This window comes from Ceratotherium simum, chromosome 6 (assembly GCF_057802395.1).
Source record: "Ceratotherium simum simum isolate JZ-2026a chromosome 6, ASM5780239v1, whole genome shotgun sequence".
Lineage (NCBI taxonomy): Eukaryota > Metazoa > Chordata > Mammalia > Perissodactyla > Rhinocerotidae > Ceratotherium > Ceratotherium simum.
In genome coordinates, this window is record NC_141905.1 from 15883833 (window position 1) to 15905042 (window position 21210).

Here is a 21210-nt window from a genome sequence, read left to right on the forward strand (position 1 = left end):
AGCTAGCGTGACATCTCAGTCTCAGATTTCACATCATCCAAATCTTAAAGCCCCAGGGGTTCTGTATATTTTGAGTCTAGATGTTAAGATCTTTCTCTTTTTCTGTTATTTTTGTTCTCCCTCCATACCCGGGTCACTTCTCCAGCTGGTCATGTTGTCTTTGCTTGGCTCCAAAAAAGCAGAAGAATGGCAGGTGTCTTTCTCCCTCCTTTGACAACTGTAGCTCTAGGCATCAGGGGTGGTGCATTTTTTCTTAAAAGGTCATACAGTAAATATTTTAGATTTTGCCAGCTATATAGTATCTGTCACAAGATCTCGGTTCCACCATGGTGGCACAAAAGCAGCCATAGACTATGTGTGAGTGAATGGTTGTGGCTGCTTTCCAATAAAACTTGATTTACAAAAACAGGTGTCAGTCTAGAGGGATGTAGTTTGCTGATCCTGCCCCAGGGTGACACAGGAGTCGGCTGGTTTCCTGTTCCAGGACCCTCTGCTGCTCTCCTGGTCATCAGCTGTGCCTTACTTTCTGTGGAAGGAGGAAACCTGCAAGAATTTCTGAATACTGACTTGGTTTCAACATCTCTGCCTTCACAGACGGCTCCCCTGATGCCCTTCAGAATCCCTGCTACATCGGCACTCATGGGTGTGACACCAACGCGGCCTGTCGCCCCGGCTCCGGGACACAGTTCACCTGCGAGTGCTCCATCGGCTTCCGAGGGGACGGGCGGACCTGCTCTGGTAGAGCCATCAGTTCTGACTGTGGGGGCTGGGGGAAAACAGGCTAGGAGGATGTATCCAGATTCTGTAAGCCAGAGAGCTGGGTGAGGCGAGGGAGCACGGGTGAGGTAAATGCTGACAGGCATGCCATGCCTGAGTTGTTTAAGCCCCACATTCAGTGTTCCCTTGGTAATGTTAGGGCTACTGCTCCTTTCTTTCATCTGATCAAATGCACTAACTCTGAGCAGCAGAGTGGAATTTATAAGGCCACACTCCACTTCAGTTTAAGAACACGCAGGTTTAAAGGGAAGCTCAAGTCAGCACTGTTTATAACACTAATAAGATAACTATAACTGGCACGTGCTCAGGCACTGTCTGTGTTAAGTGCTTCACAGACACCATCTCATTTAATTCAACAACTCTAATGAGATAAATTCTTTCATTTTTGTCTTTTTAAAATTATTTTTAATTGTGGTAAAATACATATAACATAAAATTTAGCATTTTAACCATTTTTAAGTGTACAGTTCAGCGGCATTAAGTACATTCACATTGTTGTGCAACCATCACCACTGTCCATCCATCTCCAGAACTCTTTTCATCTTGCAAAACTGATATTCTATTCCCATTGAACACTAACTCCACATCCCGCCCCCCGCCCCCCAGGCCCTGGCAACCACCATTGTACTTTCTGTCTATGAAGTTGACTCCTCTAGGGACCTCATATCAGTGGAATCATATCATATTTGTCCTTTCGTGTCAGGCTTATTTCACTGAGCATAATGTCCTCAAGGTTCATCCATGTTGCAGGATGTGTCAGAATTTCCTTCCCTTTTAAGACTGAATAATATTCCACTATATGCCTATACTACTTTTTTTGTTGTTTATCCATTCATCTGTCTATGGACACGTGGGTTGCTTTAATTTTTTAGCTGTTGTGAATAATGCTGCTATGAACATGGGTATACAAATATCTGTTTGAGTCCTTCCTTTCAAATCTTTTGGGTATATGCCCAGAAGTGGAATTGCTGGATCATATGGTAATTCTATGATTTTTTGAGGAACCGCCGTACTGTTTTCCACAGCAACTGCACCATTTTACAATCCCACCAACAGTGCACAAGGGCTGCAATTCCTACACATCCTCGCCAACACTTGTTATTTTATCTTCTTTTTTTTTTTGATAGAGGCCATCCTAATGGGTAGGAGGTTCATTCCTATTTTTATAGATGAGAAAATCGAGGCTCATTAAAGTGAGCCAGTGACATTGGAACATTGGAACTCAAGTCTCTGCCTCAAGCATGTATATTACCTACCTTCTCATGGCACTTATTTTATTCCTTATAATTTAATTTTAAATACTTTCTTGTTGACAGCTTGATATTTATGTTTGTTACTCAATTTTAACTCACTACCAAGGGGCAGTTAGTTGACTCCTGACTCAGTAAAGTGTCCATACAGCAGAGGCAACTAGTGCAAGAATGTCTAGTGCTTCCACCAGTGGTACCTAAATCTGCAGCAGAGGGCTCACTAATGAATGTAAGGAATGCCAGAAGAAAGATTCCCTCATGAACTGAGTGATGTGCACACATATGTTTGGCCAGAAAGATCAGCAGCCCCCTTGAATGACTGGGGTAGGAATCTGGGGAGCCAGCAGCCTTGGAATTTGGGAATGATGCATTAAGTCTGGAATCCAGTGCCTCCAATTAATGGCGGATTTAGTGTGCTTATTTAACTTGAAGGTTAGCAGATCCTGCTGTCAGGGTACTGCTGTATTTGCTTCAGAGTGAGACTTTGTGCTCATTGGAATGTCTGAAATAATGCAGAGCAGGGACTTGCCCTTACAGGAGCGGCCTGTACAGTTGTTTAGCCAGCTTGCTGATGACTTGGTACATGTGGTAGAATTCAATCTGAGGCTTACTTTCCTTTAACATACCACTGGGGTGGGGGCATAGTTCCTACTCAACTCTGATCATCAGAGTTCCCTAGTATTTCCCAAAAGAGCCCAACAGTCTTGAATGGCTGAATTGGCTCAGGCCAGTTTGAAGCAGCATGATGCTGCGTGTGTGTGAGCACAGCCCTCCCAGGGCCATGAAGATGTGATGGACACCATGCAGAGATGGGGCTCCCTCATTTCTCCAGAAGAAGTGTACACCTCCGTAGTCTTCATGTAACCCTGCTTCAACTTCATAAGCCAGCTGAATCTTAGTAAAGCATGGAGATTCCCCAACCCACTGCTGCTGAACCATAACCTCTGGCTAATTCCACTCTTGGGGCCTGAGCTTGTCATAGTGGGAGTGCTTGCTCCACTTCACAAGGCATGACCAGCCAGGCTTTATGTAATCTATTGCTATCAGAGAATACCCTCTGAGGTCCTCGCCTGGGAAGACAGGTGGTCGTGTGTGGACTTGCCTTTGTCCTGTGGTTAGTCCTTGTTCTGGCAGATTAGCACCATGGAATGTGGGTATATTCCCAGTCAGGCTACTTTTTGTTCTGGGTCACTAGAACATGCCTCAAAGTGTTAATGCGTTGAGACAGTAGGCTGTTGATAGGAAATTGCATTAAGCAGATCACTTCATGTATTATTTTGACCTGGAAAGTGCCTTAGAATAAAATGAGCATGAGCCTTTGTAATTCAGTGTGCGTAGCATTGATATAACGATAGATGACATCCCAAACAAAGCTGGTGTTGGTTAGACACTGCAGAGTGACCCTCCCAGGTAATTTGGAGAAGGTTTCCAGTTGGATCACAGAGCTCTGGGGCCTGGCAGAATGACTTCCATATATTTCTCAGTTGGGAGTCTGTAGAGATAGTTTTGGATAATCTCTCCAACTCTGAAAAAAATTGAAAAGGAAGCAGTCATTACAAGAATAATCCAGAATTTTCCTATTGGGTTAGAGAATGATTTATATGAAAGGAAATCTCTTCCCAGAGAAGAGGTTGACCAGATATTGAATAATAAGTATAATAATCTTCAAGCAGATTATGTGATATTTTATGAAGAACAGTTATCACCAATTCACTATTTCCACTAAAGGAAGGATTCAAGTCTTAGCCTCAGTTTACAGAAGGGAGGATTTAAATGAGACTTTAGGAAGAATTGCCAAACTATAAGGACCGTGAGATATTAGCAGGGAAATTGCTAGGGTCTTGCTCTAAAGAGAAGCTGTCGCCCAGCTTGGATTATATGTGTAGACCTGCATGGAGTTGGAGGTTGTGATAGGAGACCATCCTCTCCCTCATCCCACGGGCTCCCAGATCCTATTTCCCAGATCCTATAGAAGCCAGCGCTTCTCTAGGTAGGGTGTGAGGGATGAGCACCCTTCTAATCACCTAAGAAGCTTTTTTGGGACACACAGCTTCCCTTTCCATAAACCTTCCAGGGGGGAGTGGAGTTTGGAAAGGTTCCCCTGGTGATTTTGTTCTGTCCCTTTGATTGAAAACTGTTGCTCTGTGCTATCATGCTCTGGCAGTTGAGTCTAAGCCATGGAGCCCTGCGGTCTGCACAGTGTGTCCAGACATCTGTGCTGGGAGTGTCCTCTGAGAGTTGTGGTGCAGAGACAGTGGAAGCTGGAATGATCTTTTCCTCCCATGTTCTTGGAGCAGCAACTGGTGGATGGAGCGTTAAAGTCCACACTTGCTGAATATCCCCCCATCCCCACCCCAGCTCCAGCATGTTGAAGAGTTGCCTTGGGAGGGCCTTTGTTCCATAACCTTCCAGCTGTGCCTGGAGCAGTCCTCTTGTCTGAGGTCTTGTATCTTCAACATTTCACAGAAACATACATTGCAGTATATTTTCAAAAAGCTGAATACCATTTGGTTTGAGTTTTTGCCTGGAGACAGGTCAAATTATGGGGCTGATGTGGCAAAAATGCTTGTCTTGTGCAATGTTACCCAATAAGCCAGCAGGGCGTTTGTCTCAATAATGGAGAGACTGGCTAGACTGCCCATTGGAGGTGGGTGCATGAAGCTTTGTCTCCCAGATGTGAAAGATTCACATTAAGGCATTGAGGCGAGGTGGTTGAGAGGGGGAGGGGAGTTGTGTGGTCTCAGTCATTATGAAATCTTCCTCACACGCGTCTCAGAGTTCTAGAAATGACAGAAGTAACTAACTGTGTACACTCTGAGAATGAGGTTGGCACAGGAAGGACCTTGTGTGACTGTGTTTATTTCATTCTATCAGTGGACAGGTAACCAGGATGATGACAGGTTAGCTCGGTGTCTTGTCTCGGCCACCAGCCTTACTATCGTGGTAGCCACAGACTGGCCCCCGATGCCTAGTGGCCATCTGAGGGCCATGTTTCTAGAATTGGCCAAATCCATCCCCATGGCTGATGTTGTAGGATGAATCCCTAAAAATTATACTAATAGCTACATTTCTTGAGCATGCTAGGTGTTCCTCTGGCTTACATCCATTTTCTGTAATCCTCAGAAGAACCTCTCAAGATGAGTAGTAGTATGAGTATTTACCAATGGGGAAACTGAGGCTAAGTAGTTAGGTAACTTGCCCAAGACCACACAAGCTGGTAACTAAAAGAGGCAGGATTTGAACCTAGCTATATCCAGCTCCAAAGCATATGTTTTTTTATTCCACATTATCCCATGTGATGGCTATAGTGTTGTCATATGAGAGGACATCACCCCACTAGTTCATTTACAATTTTATGATTAAATGGCTCTCCTTTGGGGCCAGCTCCGTGGTGTAGTGGTTAAGCGCGCGCGCTCCACTGCTGGGGACGCGGGTTCGGAGCCGGGGCGCGCACCAACACACCGCTTGTCAGGCCATGCTGTGGCGGCGTCCCACATAAAGTGGAGGGAGATCAGCACGGATGTTAGCCCAGGGCCAGTTTTCCTCAGCAAAAAAAGAGGAGGATTGGCATGGATGTTAGCTCAGGGCCTGATCTTCCTTGGGAAGAAAAATAAATAAAAATTAAAAATAAATGGCTTTCCTTTTAGTGCATTAACATTCAAAATCTAGATAACATTGAAAAATTCACAATTAGGCTTTAAATTGTTCAACTTTTCTTTGTAACTGTCATTGAAGAAAGACAATATTTTTGAACAATAGCATATTTGAATATGCTCTGTAGTTTAGGAACCGTATTCAGAGTCTGGATACTTGTCTGCACATCTTTCTAATAAGTATTTGCCAATCTGACGTTAGGGGGCCCCAGGCTCAGCAACTAACTCCAGGAGAGGCGGGGGAAGTGCACATTTACTTAGGAGGAGGGCCTGGGATCACTCTCTCAAGTTATGCACAGGAGGAAACATCTTATTTAACGCTACTTTTGGAATATAGAAAAATTTGCTTTAAAATTGACCAAAGCCAAAATGCTTTCTATTTTATTTTATTTAGTGAAGTTTGAAGAAGTTTTTAAAAGTGTGCATTTTAAAAAAATTTGCCGTAGATATCGACGAATGTTTAGAACAGCCCTCGGTGTGTGGGAGCCACGCAGTCTGCAATAATCACCCAGGAACCTTCCGCTGCGAGTGTGTGGAGGGCTATCGGTTTTCAGAAGAGGGAACCTGTGTGGGTAAGTTCTGTAGGTAACTTTTCAAAGAGTTTATTGATACGGTGCATGTTAGTGCCTGTGTGAAAGAGATTGCCCAGGTAACTGTCCTGGCTGAGATGGAAGGTTCCAGGTTCTGTGTTGGGGAGGGCAGTTTACAAAAATGAATCAGACTTCATTCCTTCCATCCAGCTGCCTGGATTACTGGAGAGTCACGTGGACAAAGAATAAGCAACGTTGTTGTCTGCATTAGTAACACCATCACCTCATCTGTTGCAAGCTTTTGCATTACATTCCCTTCTTATAAAACTCCTTTTTAATTCTTTTCATTGTTCTTTTGACAGCTATTAAAACAATTAGACTTGTTTCTCCTTATAGCTAGTGACCTTGGGATTCATGTGGAGGGCCCACCTTATATTGCACTTGTGTCATTACCTGCCTTAGAATGAATTCTTCCTGATTTACATCTCAGACTCCAGTTTGGGCCATTCTATTTATGGATTTCAATTTTACAAGCCAAAAGTAGCCGCATAATTTCTTAGCTTTATCAAAGTAAGTGAATTGGGCTGTTAATTAGGCTCATTATGCTTTAGGTTGATGATGCTTTTAGCGATGATGTTGATGGGCCAACCACAAAGAGCCAGATTGTTTAAGTTTTTCCACTTTTTCATACTGCTGCACTTTGACCTGTTGGTTCCAAGAATTTTAAGTTCAAAGATTCTTAGGGATTTCCAGGTCTGGAGGGCAGCATGCTGAATGGGCCATCTGAACTCAACATTTCTTCCCAAATTCAAACAGATTCCTCTTTTACTGCATCAGTGAACCAGCTCCTTGCCCCTTTCTTGCTGTTTACTAAACCCTAGCGTGCTTCTTGTTTGCTCTGTCTTGAAACTCAGATGATGCTGCCGAGGTCCCAGGGTGAGGTGTGTCTTGAGGGCGGGAGGGAACAGGCAGTTCTCAGATTTTGAGTATGACCCAAACATCTGTGAATTTAGAGAGGCCGGTCGCCTTTGCACAGAGTTGAGATTTCAGCTCTGCTAAAGTTACTTCTTTTTTTTTTTTAATAGAGAACAACAATTTCTGTGTATTTGGCCTGACTTCCTTCTCTGCTTTTTGAGATGAAGGAGATGCGAAGGTTTATTTTTCATGGCAGCACAATTTACGTTACATTTCGGCTCAAACTTGGGTAGTGGATCCTTTACCCCTTGGGTGGTGAAGTGTGCAGTCCTGGAACAGATGTATGTGAGGCATGATGTCCTGGGCTTCTGTATCCAACCATTCCTGACGTCCACACTCCCTGAAGGGGCAGGGTGAGGTATAAGACAGGTGGTGTGCAAAGGTTTACTGCTAGGCATTTGATTTTGAGCAAGACACTCAACCTCTCTGGGCCTCAGTTCCTCACCTGTAAAATGGGGTGATTAAACTGGGTCATAGCTTTATTGTATCCCAGGGAGCCCTTGGCAATGCCTTAGGAGCTGCCAACGAGGATACAATGAAGCCGTAGGCAGACTCTTGCCCCCTGCCCCGACCTCTAGCCTTTTGTTTTTCTACATATCCGACTCTGAGTAAGATTCTGTTTGAATGATGGATCCCCTTGCTCCGAAACAAACCACCTGAGGATCACTAAGTTCCACCCAGACCCGGCACGGTGAGGTTTCCTGATTCTCCCGCTGCCTATAGACTGCAAGCAATTCTCTCCCACTTGGCTCTTCACCCCTATTAATCGACTCCTTTGAGACTCACTGTGCGGACAGATGGATGAAACCAAGTCTGCCTAAACCATTCAACAAATAGCTCTGGCTCATCACCAGATAATTCAGTGGTCAGTTTCACTGCTCCCGCAATTCCTTATTGAAACATTATCCTTAGTTGGGAAGGTTTCTCTCCAGGTCAGAGCAGGGAATGGTGAGGAAAGAATCCGGATGGTTTAGGAGGCCGGCTCTGTGCCCTGCCAGCTGTGAGGGGCTGGGGCTCATGCAGACGTGTGGACGGGCCAGAGGTTATCATCTTTGCATCAGGATTGGTATTCACTATGGGACGGGCTGCTTTGTGGACTTCCATATTTGGCGTTTTCTGTAAACCTGTGACTTTCTCTTTTCCACTGGGTGAAAACTTTTGCAGCTAATTGGAACATGCAAAGTGTGTTTACACAAAGGAAAGACGGCCTCAGCTTGCCCGTAAATCACCTTTATGTGAAGACATAGACACCCCCTCGGACTGGACACAGCGCTATGATACACGGCCTGGCGTACGGAGCGTGGGGAAATTTGGGGTCCCACTGAGCCCTCACGTGGGCGTCCTTGTGCAGTGCACACACCGTGCACCTGCCCATTCGTCAGGGCAGGAACAGGGCCAGGCCTAGGCTTTAGCTGTGTCTCCCGCAGCATCCCTGTTCCCCCTCCCTCGCCTGTCACAATGTTAGGGGAAGTTACTGTAAAGCATTCATTTCTGTGATGTTATTCTCCAAACTTAAAGTAACTAGAGGCTGTATGAAACCACCCTACTCTTTATTCCCTGCCTGTTTCTCTCCTTATGACGTGTGACTTCTTTCCCTCCGTTTGTCCTTCCCTCTCGGCATCTCCTTCCTTCTCCCCCGTTGCCTCATTTCCCAGCCCGAGCCAGCCTGCGGGTGTCTTTCGGGGACCACTGTCAGGTGGGTGGCAGCATCTCAGGGCCGGCGACCCCGCTCTACTTATTCTGGGTCAGCACAGAATCCTTTTTCAGGGTTCTCTTCAGAAATGAAAGAGCTAGAAAAGTGAAACCCCAGCTTACAACTTAATTGTAATTAATTTTTAATTAATTTAATTTTGAGCCCAATTTTCTCTCCTTTCCAGAACTTGCCGCTCCATTCCACCCTGCAGCTTCCCATTAGCTGACTGTTGAGAGTTGTAGGGACGTTGTCGTTTTGCGAGGTTAGGAGCCTTGAGGAAAGCACAGCTCTGTGCAGTAGGTCTCCTTTAGGTGGCTGGGGCAGCAGCTTCTCTTTTATAATGATGGGCATTGACTGTCCTGGTTTTAAAATTACTCCTCCTTGAATGAACATAGTCAGTAAGACCATCTAGAAACTCCATTTGTGTGAGGATTGGAGAAAATCTCCCAGGGCTGTGGAGAGTGATGTGAAACATTCGCTAAAAAATGCTTTATTTATTTTAAAAATGAAAAAGGTAGAACTAAACTGTTTGGAGTTGTAAAGTTGACTTTTACAGCTTCTGTAGGAAGAAAATCGCTTTGGCATGGAAAATGGTCTTACATTAAAAAAAACAATGATTAAAAAGTTAAATTAGAGGTGCCGGCCTGGTGGCTTAGCGGTTAAGTGCGTGCGCTCCGCTGCGGCAGCCTGGGGTTTGCAGGTTCGGATCCCTGGCTCGCACCGACGCACCACTTGTCAAACCATGCTGTGGTAGTGTCCCATATAAAATAGAGGAAGATGGGCGCGGGTGTTAGCCCAGGGCCAATCTTCCTCAGCAAAAAGAGGAGGATTGGCATCGGATGTTAGCTCAGGGCTAATCTTCCTCACAAAAAAAAATAAATTAATTAAATTAGAAGCTGTCTTTTTCTATAAAAGACCTGAGGATTATAGAAACACATATATGAAGATGATGGCTGGGCTGGGGAAGCCAAGACTATACGTACTTGCAGTAAGGTCCTCCTCCGTTAATAAGGGTGGGATGAAATGGGGCTCTGAGCAAACATAATTAATAGCTTGTAATTATGACACTCATTTCTTGGTTGTTCTGTTTGAATACATATTTTTTACCTTTTTTTTGGTTCCAGTTCTTTGCAAGTATTCCCTTTCACACTGTGAGCTGAAGGATTTGGGAGAAGGAGGACCCTAGAGCAAAGAAGAATGTTAGGATGTGAGAAGTGAGAGAAGAGAGGGGTCCAAGGAAACAGGAGTCTGTTCTTGGACTGGTTTGGTATAAACTGGGTTACTGTTTTCCAGACAGAAATTTGGACCACTGTAGCAATTGAAAATCCAGCAAACCTTTGGCCCATAAGCCTTGGTTGATGGTGCCTGTCCCATGGGAGTTAGTTAGTGTTCTTGACGTCAGGAGTGTAAGCTGCTGAGTGCACAGGCTGGGCCTCCCTGCCAGCACTTTGCTAACCTCTCACTTGGCACAGACCTTTGAAGAGTATCCTCTTCTTTACCTGTCCCCTGACAGTGCTTAGAGCTCTCTCTCTCGAAGCACTTGAGACAAGATAAACTGGAATTAATCTTGGGAAGACTCATTAAGGAGAAAGGCAAGGAGTCCCCCTGCATCTGGGATAATCCAAACACTGAGGCCTCCTCGGAGGGAAGGAAAGGTTCTGTTCTGACGTTGCAAGGGACGGGACTCTGTCCTGGGTCTTAGAGCTTTAAAACCAGAAGCTAAATGGTGGCGTGAAACCCCAGAAAACCTGAACCAGCCATTGGAAATCACCTCCTAGACTTCAGCCCTTAACTTCCATCTAGATGCAACAGTACAAGATGGGGTATTATTGGCTAGCCTCTATGTCACTCACCTATTTCCTAAGCCCTCGTTCTATGAGTTCTATCATCAGGACCCTTTAGAAAATAATAGTACCGTTTACTGGGCCTCCCTGTGCTTGGCATGTTGGAAGTAATTCTTATTCTACAGAGATGCTCTGAAAAGTTATATGCTTTACCCAAAGCCACATGGTAGACACATGTGTACCTGGTAGAAACCCAGGGCTGCCTAGCCCAAAGGCCCGCAGTCTTTCTGCCATACCTGTCTCACTGCCCTGGAAAGGTTTATTTCCCCTTCCTTGGTGGGAAGTGGGTGACTTTGGCTTCAGCATTCGTAGTGAATATTCCACCTGCCCAGTGGGCCAGGGTTAAGGACACCGTGCAGAAGTCTCAGATCCGTAGCTCCAAATGCTCCACCAACAGAGTTGCCATAGGAAGTGTGTCCACCTGCAGGCATTCTACCTCCGCATCCAGATGAAGGGAAAGTTGGGTTATGGGGACCTGGTGTGGAGAGTGGCCTGAGACAGAGCCCTGGGGTGACACTGAGGTGGAAAGCCGGGCTGAATGACCAACCTCGGTGTCAGTCTGTGAAGACCATGTAGAGACGGAAGCCAGGTGGGAGGAAACAGGAGAACCAGAGGTGCAGCCCAGTGGGGAGCAGGGGCTGAAGCCTGAAGAGATGCCTGGCGGTCTGGAGTCTAGGCACAGGCCCCTCAGTGGACTAAACTGCTGGTGTGGAGGGAGTTTGGAGGGGACCGTTCAGGGGACTCTCTTCCAAACACTGTGTGTCAACATTTCGTTTGAAGCTGTCGTGGACCAGCGCCCCATCAACTACTGCACGAGTGGCCTCCATGACTGTGACATATCCGAGCGGGCCCAGTGTACCTACACAGGAGGTTCCTCCTACACCTGTTCCTGCTTGCCAGGCTTCTCTGGGGATGGCCGAGCCTGCCGAGGTGCGTGGTCACTCTGATTTTTCTCTGTGTAACCTGAAAAAGTTCCCCAGCTGGTACTTATCGTGTGCTAATTACCAACTCAGCCCCGAATTTAAGAGAATTATTCTCTCAACTCTACTGGGTAAATGGGCTGCATTTTGTATCTCTCCAGTAGTTTGAACTATGCATTTTCTTTTGGGGGCTGTTCTCATTGGGGAAGACACTTGGCCTCCCCCCTACTATTTTGTTCTATGTGATTTGCTTATTCAGGCAACAATTAGACACCTGCTGTCTGCTAGGAGCCGAGGAGATTATCTTTCACAAAAAGACCAACAATCCTTGCATACACGGAGCTTAAAGTCCAGCCTTTTATTTAATAAGATATATATATAGTCATTCATCTGGCGTGCTCTAACCTTCTGCTCCAAAAAATGTGAAGTCCCCTTACTGAATAAATGACTGCAGAGTCAGAGAATAAATGACTCCACAGAATTCTTTCAGGCCAGAGATCAGCCCATCGTTGGCTGGCAGGGTGCTCTTAACGATAATTTTAGGTAAGATGACTGTGAACACAGTACCCCGGTCCTTTGGTTTGCAAAATTACTTAACGTTATACCATAGAGTATTTCTGAAAAGTCCAAGCTTTTCTAAGATAGATTATAATTTCTAAGATACTTTCTCTTCATTACTGAACACATGAATTTTCTCGTGTCTCTGAGGTTTTTCTGTCAAGCAGTTAATAATCTGTCTCCAAAGTCCCCGGCATTTTTGAAGCTCTCATTTATGATGAGGATCATTTTATAATGCAAAAGAATCCTCTCTTTTTTTCCTTTTGCAAACTTGATTTTTCATGAAAATGTCATCGAAGTGAAACACATTTGTAAATGCACTAGATAGACATTGGGGAGTTAGTTAATGTTTTGATAATTAATGTTTAGTGAGTTCTAAATCACTGTTCCCAGATCAGAAACACTGTCCCACCGAGTTGAGCAAGTGGCTTAAATTATTGTGTAAACTATGAATTCCAGAGGAAATCTCATTGTCCCTGGGCTTGGGGCTGTTTTGCAGACGTAGACGAATGCCAGCCAAGCCGCTGTCACCCTGACGCCTTCTGCTACAACACTCCAGGCTCCTTCATGTGCCAGTGCAAACCTGGTTATCAGGGAGATGGCTTCCGTTGCATACCTGGAGGTAAGGTGTCGGGGACATTTGGAGTTGGTAGGCCATTGCCATACTTGTGAGTGCTGAGTACGTGGCCCTGGGAGAGAAGGTGAGGTGGGGAAGTGGGAGGCTCCATGGAGAGTCCTAAGGGTTGTTGAGGTGGGAGATCAGAGCACGGGCTGCAGTGTAGAGCCATGCAGGTCGTGCAATGCACAACTCCACTGGGTGCCACACATGGCCCATGATTGTACTGGCAGCCTGGAGTCTGGTCATCCTTGTAGCTTGAGCAAGCAGTGCAGGGTAAGAATTGGTCTATTAGTCAGTGTTCTCCAGAGAAACAGAACCAATAGGATATATATATATATAGAGAGAGAGAGAGAGAGAGAGAGAGGTGTGTAAATATGTATATATTTATATTTAAAGAGATTTACTATGAGGAATTGGCTCACGTGATTATAGAGGTTGGCAAGTCCCAAGATCTGCAGTCACAAGCTGGAGACCCAGGAGAGCTGATGGTGTAGTTCCAGTCTGAATGCCAGCAGGCTTGAGACCCAGGAAGAGCCAATGTTTCCGTTCAAGTCCGAGGGCAGGAAAAAGCCCAGGTCCTGGTTTATAGTTTGTCAGGAAGGAAGAATTCTCTCTTACTCTGGGAAAGGTCAACCTTTTTGTTCTATTCTGGGCTTCCACTGATTGGATGAGGCCCACCTACATTAGGAAGGGCAATCTGCTTTACTCAGTCTATGGAGTTAAAGGATAATCTCATCCAAAACACCCTCACAGAAACAGCCAGAATAATGTTTGACCAAATATCTGGGCACCTTGTAGCCCAGTCAAGTTGACACATAAAATTAACCATCACAGTTTCCTAGGAGTCATGGGGAATAGAGCTAGGGTGGGAGTGGCGAGGGAGGGGCAACCAGTTGGGGAATGATGCAGGCTGAGGACTCCACAGAATTGTCCATATTACCTATTATACTTGGAGTATGCAGCTTCTAAAGTTGCCTGCTGACCTGAGACTGGACTGGCATCTCGTTGGATCATAAGGATAATGACAGCCCCAGGTCAGCCCCAGTTCGGATTCTGGGCCTGGACCTACACACTGCTCATCAAACCATTCTGAGGTGGTGTCCTACAGAGAGCAACTAGAAGGATGCACAGCTATGACATACAACTATCTACTGGGGCTTTGGGGAGAAAAAAGGAAAAAAGGAGGAAGATTGGCAACAGATGTTGTCTTAGAGCCAAACTTCCTCAAAAAAAAAAAAAAAAAAAGTGAGTGCTGTTACTTACAATCTCCATTTACACAGAGGATGCTGCAACTTAACAAGATAAGGGTCCCAGAGGTAGGAAGTACTAGAACCAAGACTCAAACCCAGGTCCGTCGGATGGACTCCAATCTGGGTTCAGTCGTCTAAACCACATGGTATCTGTCATGAGGTTAAGAATATATTTGACACCTCAGACTAGAGTTAGCCAGTCATGTTGTTACTTATTTCTAATTGCTGCTGCTGCTGTTGGCCAGATATATTCATGCCACTACAAATGTTTCAATAAGACATAAGTGAAAATTTCCATTTCACCACTTTTTTAAACAATTAATAACTGTTTCTGTCTGCCCCCTTGGCTAGCCTGCGAGTGCCTTGATGATAGGGTGCATATGCATCTTATTTTTATATCCCCAGTATCCAGTGGAGTATATGGCCCATGGTGGGGCTCACAGCTATTTATAGTTGTTGAAGAAATAAATGAATGCACCAATTTCAACTCCTACCAGCAGTATATACAAGTATTTATTTATTCACATTCAGCAGGACTGGGTGTGACCAGTTTTTACAATAGTTGCCCATCTAAAAGGAGAAAAATATAAAATTAAAGTTTACATTTTGATATATAATACTACATGTTGCTGGTCTAAATTGTTTTCTTCTGCTTAGAACAAGTATCAACAAACTACAACTCATAGGTCAAATCTGGCCCACTGCCTGTTTTTGTAAATAAAGTTTTATTGGAACACAGCCATGCTCGTTAATTTATGTATAGTCTATGGCTGCTTTCGTTCTACTTAGAGTTCAGTAGTTGTGGCAGAGCCTAAAATATTTACTACCTGGCCCTTGACTGAAAATTTTGCCGACCCCCAGCTTAGATGAACCCAGGCAGGGCCAACCTTTTGTTCCTGAAATTATGGGTTAAAAACTGTAGCACTGTCCATAGATTCTGATAGGCAGGTTACATAGAGAAGAGTTCATGATAATTTGAGTCAAGATATTCCAGCAGCTATTAAAAATGACTAACATTCATTATTTCCTTGCTTCACATCTCCAGTTCAAAAAGAAGCAGATGTTTCATTTTTTGTTTGTTTGTTTTTTTTAACCTGACTCCTTGCGCTCTCTTTAAGGCTGTTGACTAAACAGAAACAAATCCAGACCTGTAGGGTGGGGTATGAAGATGAGACAAGGATAAAACCAATAAGAGCTATTTGCTAGGATTGTTTATGTATTTAATCCTATTCCCTCAGGAAATTCAACATCTAGTTATAGACTCGAGAGAGGATGTGCACTAGAAATATATAAGAATGTTCATTGAGTATTGTTTGTTAACAGAAAAAAATCTAAATGATTAATCAACAGGAGGAATGGACAAATGAGTTTTGGTACAATTCGTACAATGAAATAACATACAGCAGTTAAAATGAAGGAACTAGAGTTAATGGATAAATCTCAAAAACATGTTGAGCAAAAAAAAAGTTATGAAAAGATATCTGCAGTATGATCCCATTTATATAAAATATAACCCTGTGTGAAAATAAACCTACATATGCATATCCATGTGTAAGAAAACTATAAAATGTATGCATGGAGGGCCGGCCCCGTGGCTTGGCGGTTAGGTGCACGCGCTCCGCTGCTGGCGGCCCGGGTTCGGATCCCGGACGTGCACTGAGGCACCGCTTCTCCGGCCATGCTGGGGCCGCGTCCCACATGCAGCAGCTAGAAGGATGTGCAGCTATGACATGCAACTGTCTACTGGGGCTTTGGGGGAAAAATAAATAAATAAAATTATTTAAAAAATGTATGCATGGGAATGAGAAACAAAAACGCAGGATAAAGGGTGCCTCTGTGGTGGGAGGGAGGGATTTGGGGTTGGGGAGGGCACACAAAGGCTGCATTTGTATTTCTAGTGTTTGGTTTTTTTCCAGCCAGAATATGAACACAGTGGTTTTCACCATATTTTTCTGAATTTTGTATGACTAAAATATTTTATGAAATATTAACAGAGAGAAAAATAACTTGTAGTGTCATCTGGACCCCCAAGGTCAAACATAATGAGGTACAGGAGTCAAGCAGTCAGCATTTATTTGGTCCCCACTCTAATCAGAGGGGACGAGTTTAGAAAATAAAACTGAGCTGCTTTGAGGGTGAGTCAGTTAAGGTCATGGCTAGTGCAATATCAACCGATGATGGCAAAACAGAGGAAATCAGGATTTGTTCCCCTGCCCTTCTGCACTCTTCCCCACAGCCCATGTGTGGATTGTGAAATCAGTTCAGTGGATCGCAATTATCATTCTCTTTTAAATGGAATGGAATGAAATAGAAAACAATAATCAAGAAAATATGAGAGTATGTGGAATATATGTAGTAGGAATAAGTATTGTTTCATGAACAATACTTGTATTCATGCTTGTACATGTGCGTGGATGAGTGTGTGTGTGTGTGTGTGTGTATGTTGTCTGTACTGAATTGCTGAGTGAAATGGATTTCTGTGGTTCATGGTGAGAAGGTTTGAAAGCCACCAAATTAGTTATCTATTGTTATGTAACTAATTATCCTAAAAGGTAGTGGCTTAAAACAATAACCATTTATTATCTCACAGTTTCTGTGGGTCAGGTATTCAGGAGCAGCTTCGCTGGGTGGTCTTCATTTGGGGTCTCTCATGATGTTGTCAAGGCATTAGCCAAGCTACAGTCTTCCCTGAGGTTCATCTGGGGCTGAAGGATCCCCGTGGTTGTTGGCAGGACTCGTTCCTCACGGACTGTTGGACTGAGGACCTCAGTTCCTCACAGCATGGGTCTCTCCACAGGGCTGCCTAAGTGTCTTCAAGACCTGGCAGCTGGCTCCCTCCAGAGCAAGTGATGAGACAGAGCACCCAAGAGGGAAGCCATAGTCTTTTGTAACCTAATCTTGGAAGTGACACTGCTGTCACTTCTGCTGGTACTATTAGTCACAGGCCAACCCTCTTACAGTGTGAAAGGGAACAACATAAGCATGAGACTACCAGGAGGTGGGGGATTAGGGGCCATCTTGGAGGCCGGCTACCACAGCCACTGACCTTGCCTGGACGATGTCTGGGGGACTGTAACTGACTAGATTTTTGTAACGTAAGAGAGCTTATTAGAGGATCAAAAAGGAGTATAAAAAGTCCTGGGCTAGAGATGTAAAGCCTGGTCCTCAAGGGCAAATACCAAGCCTACGGATGTTTGATCACTCTCGTTACGCTTGGCGCCAGTCGCACTTACCAGCATACTGCGTCTAGATGCACACCACACATCTTCAGAGAGAAGAATAATTAAAGAGTTCAGAAAGTAGGGCTGCAAGGAGAGATGAAAACATTTAGGATAATACAACTGAAAGAAGAAACTGAGGAACAATTTAATGTTCACTTTTTTTTGTTATGTGTCTGTTGTTTGTGTTACAGTTTGCACTTTGGTTCAAACAAACTAGAGGTTAGAAAACTTGAATTTCCCAGTTAGAGCTGGAAGGGGCTCTAGAAATTCTGTAATTCATCTCCTTTGTTTTATAAATAAGGAACATTAGGCCTGAATAATTTCTTGGTTTACAAAAATGTTTATTGAACTCCTTATATAAAAGAATTTTCTATAGCAATTTTTCCCAAAATTGAGTGAGACTCCTTTTAAAAGAAAAACATTCTTAAGGCTTCCAGTGTTGGCGTAGATTATTTTTATCACAGATAAATCTAGGTATCAACTTTTTCTATAACTATAAAGTTAAAATACATTTACAAATAAAATCATAAATTTCCAATCAAACATCAGTTTAATGTGCCAGATTGTTGTTTGTCTGAGATGAAATTGCTGTTTCTGTGGTTGGCACCCCCATCCTGATGGTCACCATTTCTGTCTCTACTAGCTAATTCGAATCAGCCTGCAGAGAAGCTGTGATATTTCTCATCTAAGAGACAAAAATGAAGACTTCCCTTGACCCTATACCCCTCTCTCACAGCTGTCACATTTCCCTCCTCCCTTTGATAGTTTAATTCCTCATAGGGCTTGTCTGGAGTTGCTGCTTCCACTTCCTCTTCTCTCATTCTCTCTTTTTTTCCTACTGTTTTATTGCAAAATACAACATAGATACGGAAAGTCATATGAAACAAATGTATAGCTCTAGGTGTCATTCTGAGGTGGACCCGCTTGTAACTACCACCCAAGTAGAACTTTACCAGCAGCCCCAGAGGCCCCTCCAGTGCTCTGTCCCAGTCATAGCCTCCTCTCTCTCCCCAAAAGTAACCACCGACTTAACTTTTACAATAATCACTTCCTTGCATTTCTCCATAGTTTTATCACACGTGTGCATTCCTAGACACTATAGATTTAGTCTTGCTCATTTTTCTATCTATAGTTTCCTCTTCCATCCCTCTCTTTTCCTTGTAGTTTGACTACTGAAGAACCCAAGACTTTTGAGTTTTAGAGTTTCCCATGGGGTCTGGATTTTGCTGATTGTGTACTCATGGTGCAATTCAACGTACTCCTCTGTCCTCTATATTGTCTGCAAACTGGCAGCTGGGTCCAGAGGCTTGATCAGACTCAGGTTCAATCCTTTTGGCAAGACAGTAGGTGGTAGTATTACCTTATATCAGGGGCACATAAAGTCTGCTTGTCTCACTCTTTGTGATGTTAGAAACCATTAACAATTATGGCCTGGATCCATTAACTTCTACGGAGTGGCAAGTGGTGAGATTCTAGGTCTATCATTTCTTTCTCATTTATTAGTTGGAATTGATGCTCATTGCTTAGGTCTGTTAATTTCTAGTGAGAGGCAAAATGGTGATAGTCTAATTCTATTATCATGTTTTTTTCATTTATTAGTTGGAATACTTATAAAGAAGTGCTTCCGCTTATCTACTCTTTGGTTGCCCAGTGGTACATTCATAAAGGAAAAGCAAAATAAATGCTTGGATCTTTCCCTTATTTACTAGTTGACAAGAAAACAGATTGACTCCTTATCAGCCACTGAAGGTGACTAATTAATTTTTAATTTTTTAATATCATTATAAACTCATGGGTATCGATTGGTTGTAGTTATTATTCTCATTTTAGCTCAGAGTCCCATCTTTGGCCCATGGAAACTCTTCAAGCTGGCTACTGGTCCTTTTGACATGATCCTAGTACATAGTCTTCAATAGCTTTCTTGCTCTCTGGTATGGCAAGATGTTTTAGGTTCATGTAGATTGCCTGCCTCAGAACTAGAACCCGCCATTTCTCCACGAAGCCCTGGTTTCTTTTAGTGGAAAGTGGTATTTCAGGACCACAGTCTAAGTACTACGGATGCTCAGACAGAGCTAGGAATGCCTTATGAGTTCATACTGATGTTTCCAATTCAAATTCATGAGTACAGGATTTTTCCTTAACCTCTTCTAAATTGTATCCATATCTCCTTTCTTCTACACTGTGAGAATCCTGGTTCTCAAGGGCACAGTGATGACAAAAATTAGAATAGACCCTAGTTTCTTATTTGCTTTATCCTACATTACACATAACAGTCTGAGAATACTAATAATACTACCACCACAGATATAATTTCTGAGAACAATTAAAACCTTTTTCTGCATGTGCTTTCCATACTCTCCCCCATTGTTATAGTTATATCTACATTGCCTGAGCTTGTAACCCTTGCATAGTACATTGTCTCCCTTTCAGCCCTCATTTAGTCTTAGCTCAACAAGTAGCTGTGTATTTATCGCTTGCTACCAGCCCATATGTCAGTGTTTCTCTGTTTCTTGTTCTCTAGCAGATTCCTGAGGAAGGGTTCATGGAAACAATATTCCTTGGTTCATTTTCTTTCCTTGACTGTCTCAAATATTCTTCTGACACAAAGCATGGCTGTCAAAAATGCAAATGATAATCTGAAGATGATTTTCTCCTTTTTACTTAGAAGCCTAAAGGATTTTTTTCTTTCCCTTGCAGAGTTCCCTTCAAAAGCTCAATAGTTTTACTAGAATACGGCTTGGTGTTGGTTGTTCTGGGTCAATATTCTTAGTTACACAGTGTGCTTTTTCAATTTATTTCCTATTTTTTTTTTTTGTTTCAGAAAATTTTTCTTGAATTATAGTTTATTTTTACGTTTATTATATATTGGTTCTCTTTCCTTGCTTTGGTTTATTTCTTCAGGGACTCCCGTTTTACGTATTGAACCTTCTTTGCCTTTCTCTAGTGTTTGTCCCTTTCTCTCAAATCCATTTATCTCCATTCTTTTTGGCTTTAAACATTGTCCTTATCCCCACCTTCTGTTTCTCTTAAAGCAGAATCTGTTATGTTTATTCACTTTTGTGTTCCTTCTAGTTTAGTCTTCATTTCTGAAATTATTTTTTTCTTTTATTTCTAATTTTTTCCTGAATTCTGTCACCTAATTTCTGAGTTTTTTGAATTCCGATTCATTTAGTTCTTTTATGTTGTATCATTTCTTATTGTCTTTTCACTTATTTTGAAATAGGTTCCTGTTTGATCTGTTCCGCTAGCGTGTCTTTCTGGCAAGCGTGCATTGTCTGCAGGGCTGTTGGTCCACTCCTGTTAGCCTTTCTCCTATAGCAACTTTGTATTGCAGTCCATCTCTATTCTTTTCTGTTGCTCATTTTTATGTGAATTTTTGTTTTCCTGAACTTGCAGAAGGAGGCCTGGTTCAGATAGCTTTCCTGACTACGCAGAGCTTCCTCTTCTGTTCTTTTGGTGAAATGTTTAAAAATATCTCACTTTTGAGATTTCCTGGCCCTGGTCTCCTCCCCCACTTATATCTGGACCTTCTCTTTCCTTGTCTCTGTTGTCTCCATCCTGCTTCATTTTAATTCTGTTCCCAGCACTTTCTCCCCAGTGTGGGCCCTGCCAGCCACATCAATTTTGAGAATTCCTAGGGCCTGGATCTTCCAGGCCCTTTAGGCTTTGCATCCATCCCACCATGGAGTAGGAAAAACCCTCCCAGTGTCAGCTGCTGTTTGCAAATTGGCCCGCTGTGCTTTGTAGCTGAGTACCTGTCAACTCTTTGGGATTCTCCTGTCCCCAGAACTGCTAGACGCCCTGTGCTTCCCTCTGCTTTCTCCACACAGACACTGATACCACGTGGGCCTTGTGCCCCTGGTGGTGGGTCCTCAACTGCTTGTGTTTGGGGATTAATAGGACTAACTTGTCACCTCATT

The 21210-nt window shown here is 43.5% G+C and overlaps 1 protein-coding gene across 1 annotated transcript in view; it reads left to right on the forward strand.

Annotated features, from left to right (window-relative positions):
• The window catches only part of NID1 (nidogen 1), an 83634-nt gene that overhangs the window by 39093 nt on the left and 23331 nt on the right, over positions 1–21210 (forward strand). The window contains exons 9-12 of the mRNA XM_004432391.3: positions 595–738; positions 6127–6252; positions 11503–11652; positions 12700–12822. Coding sequence (XP_004432448.1) covers positions 595–738; positions 6127–6252; positions 11503–11652; positions 12700–12822 — 543 coding nt within the window. The remainder of the gene's footprint in view (positions 1–594; positions 739–6126; positions 6253–11502; positions 11653–12699; positions 12823–21210) is intronic.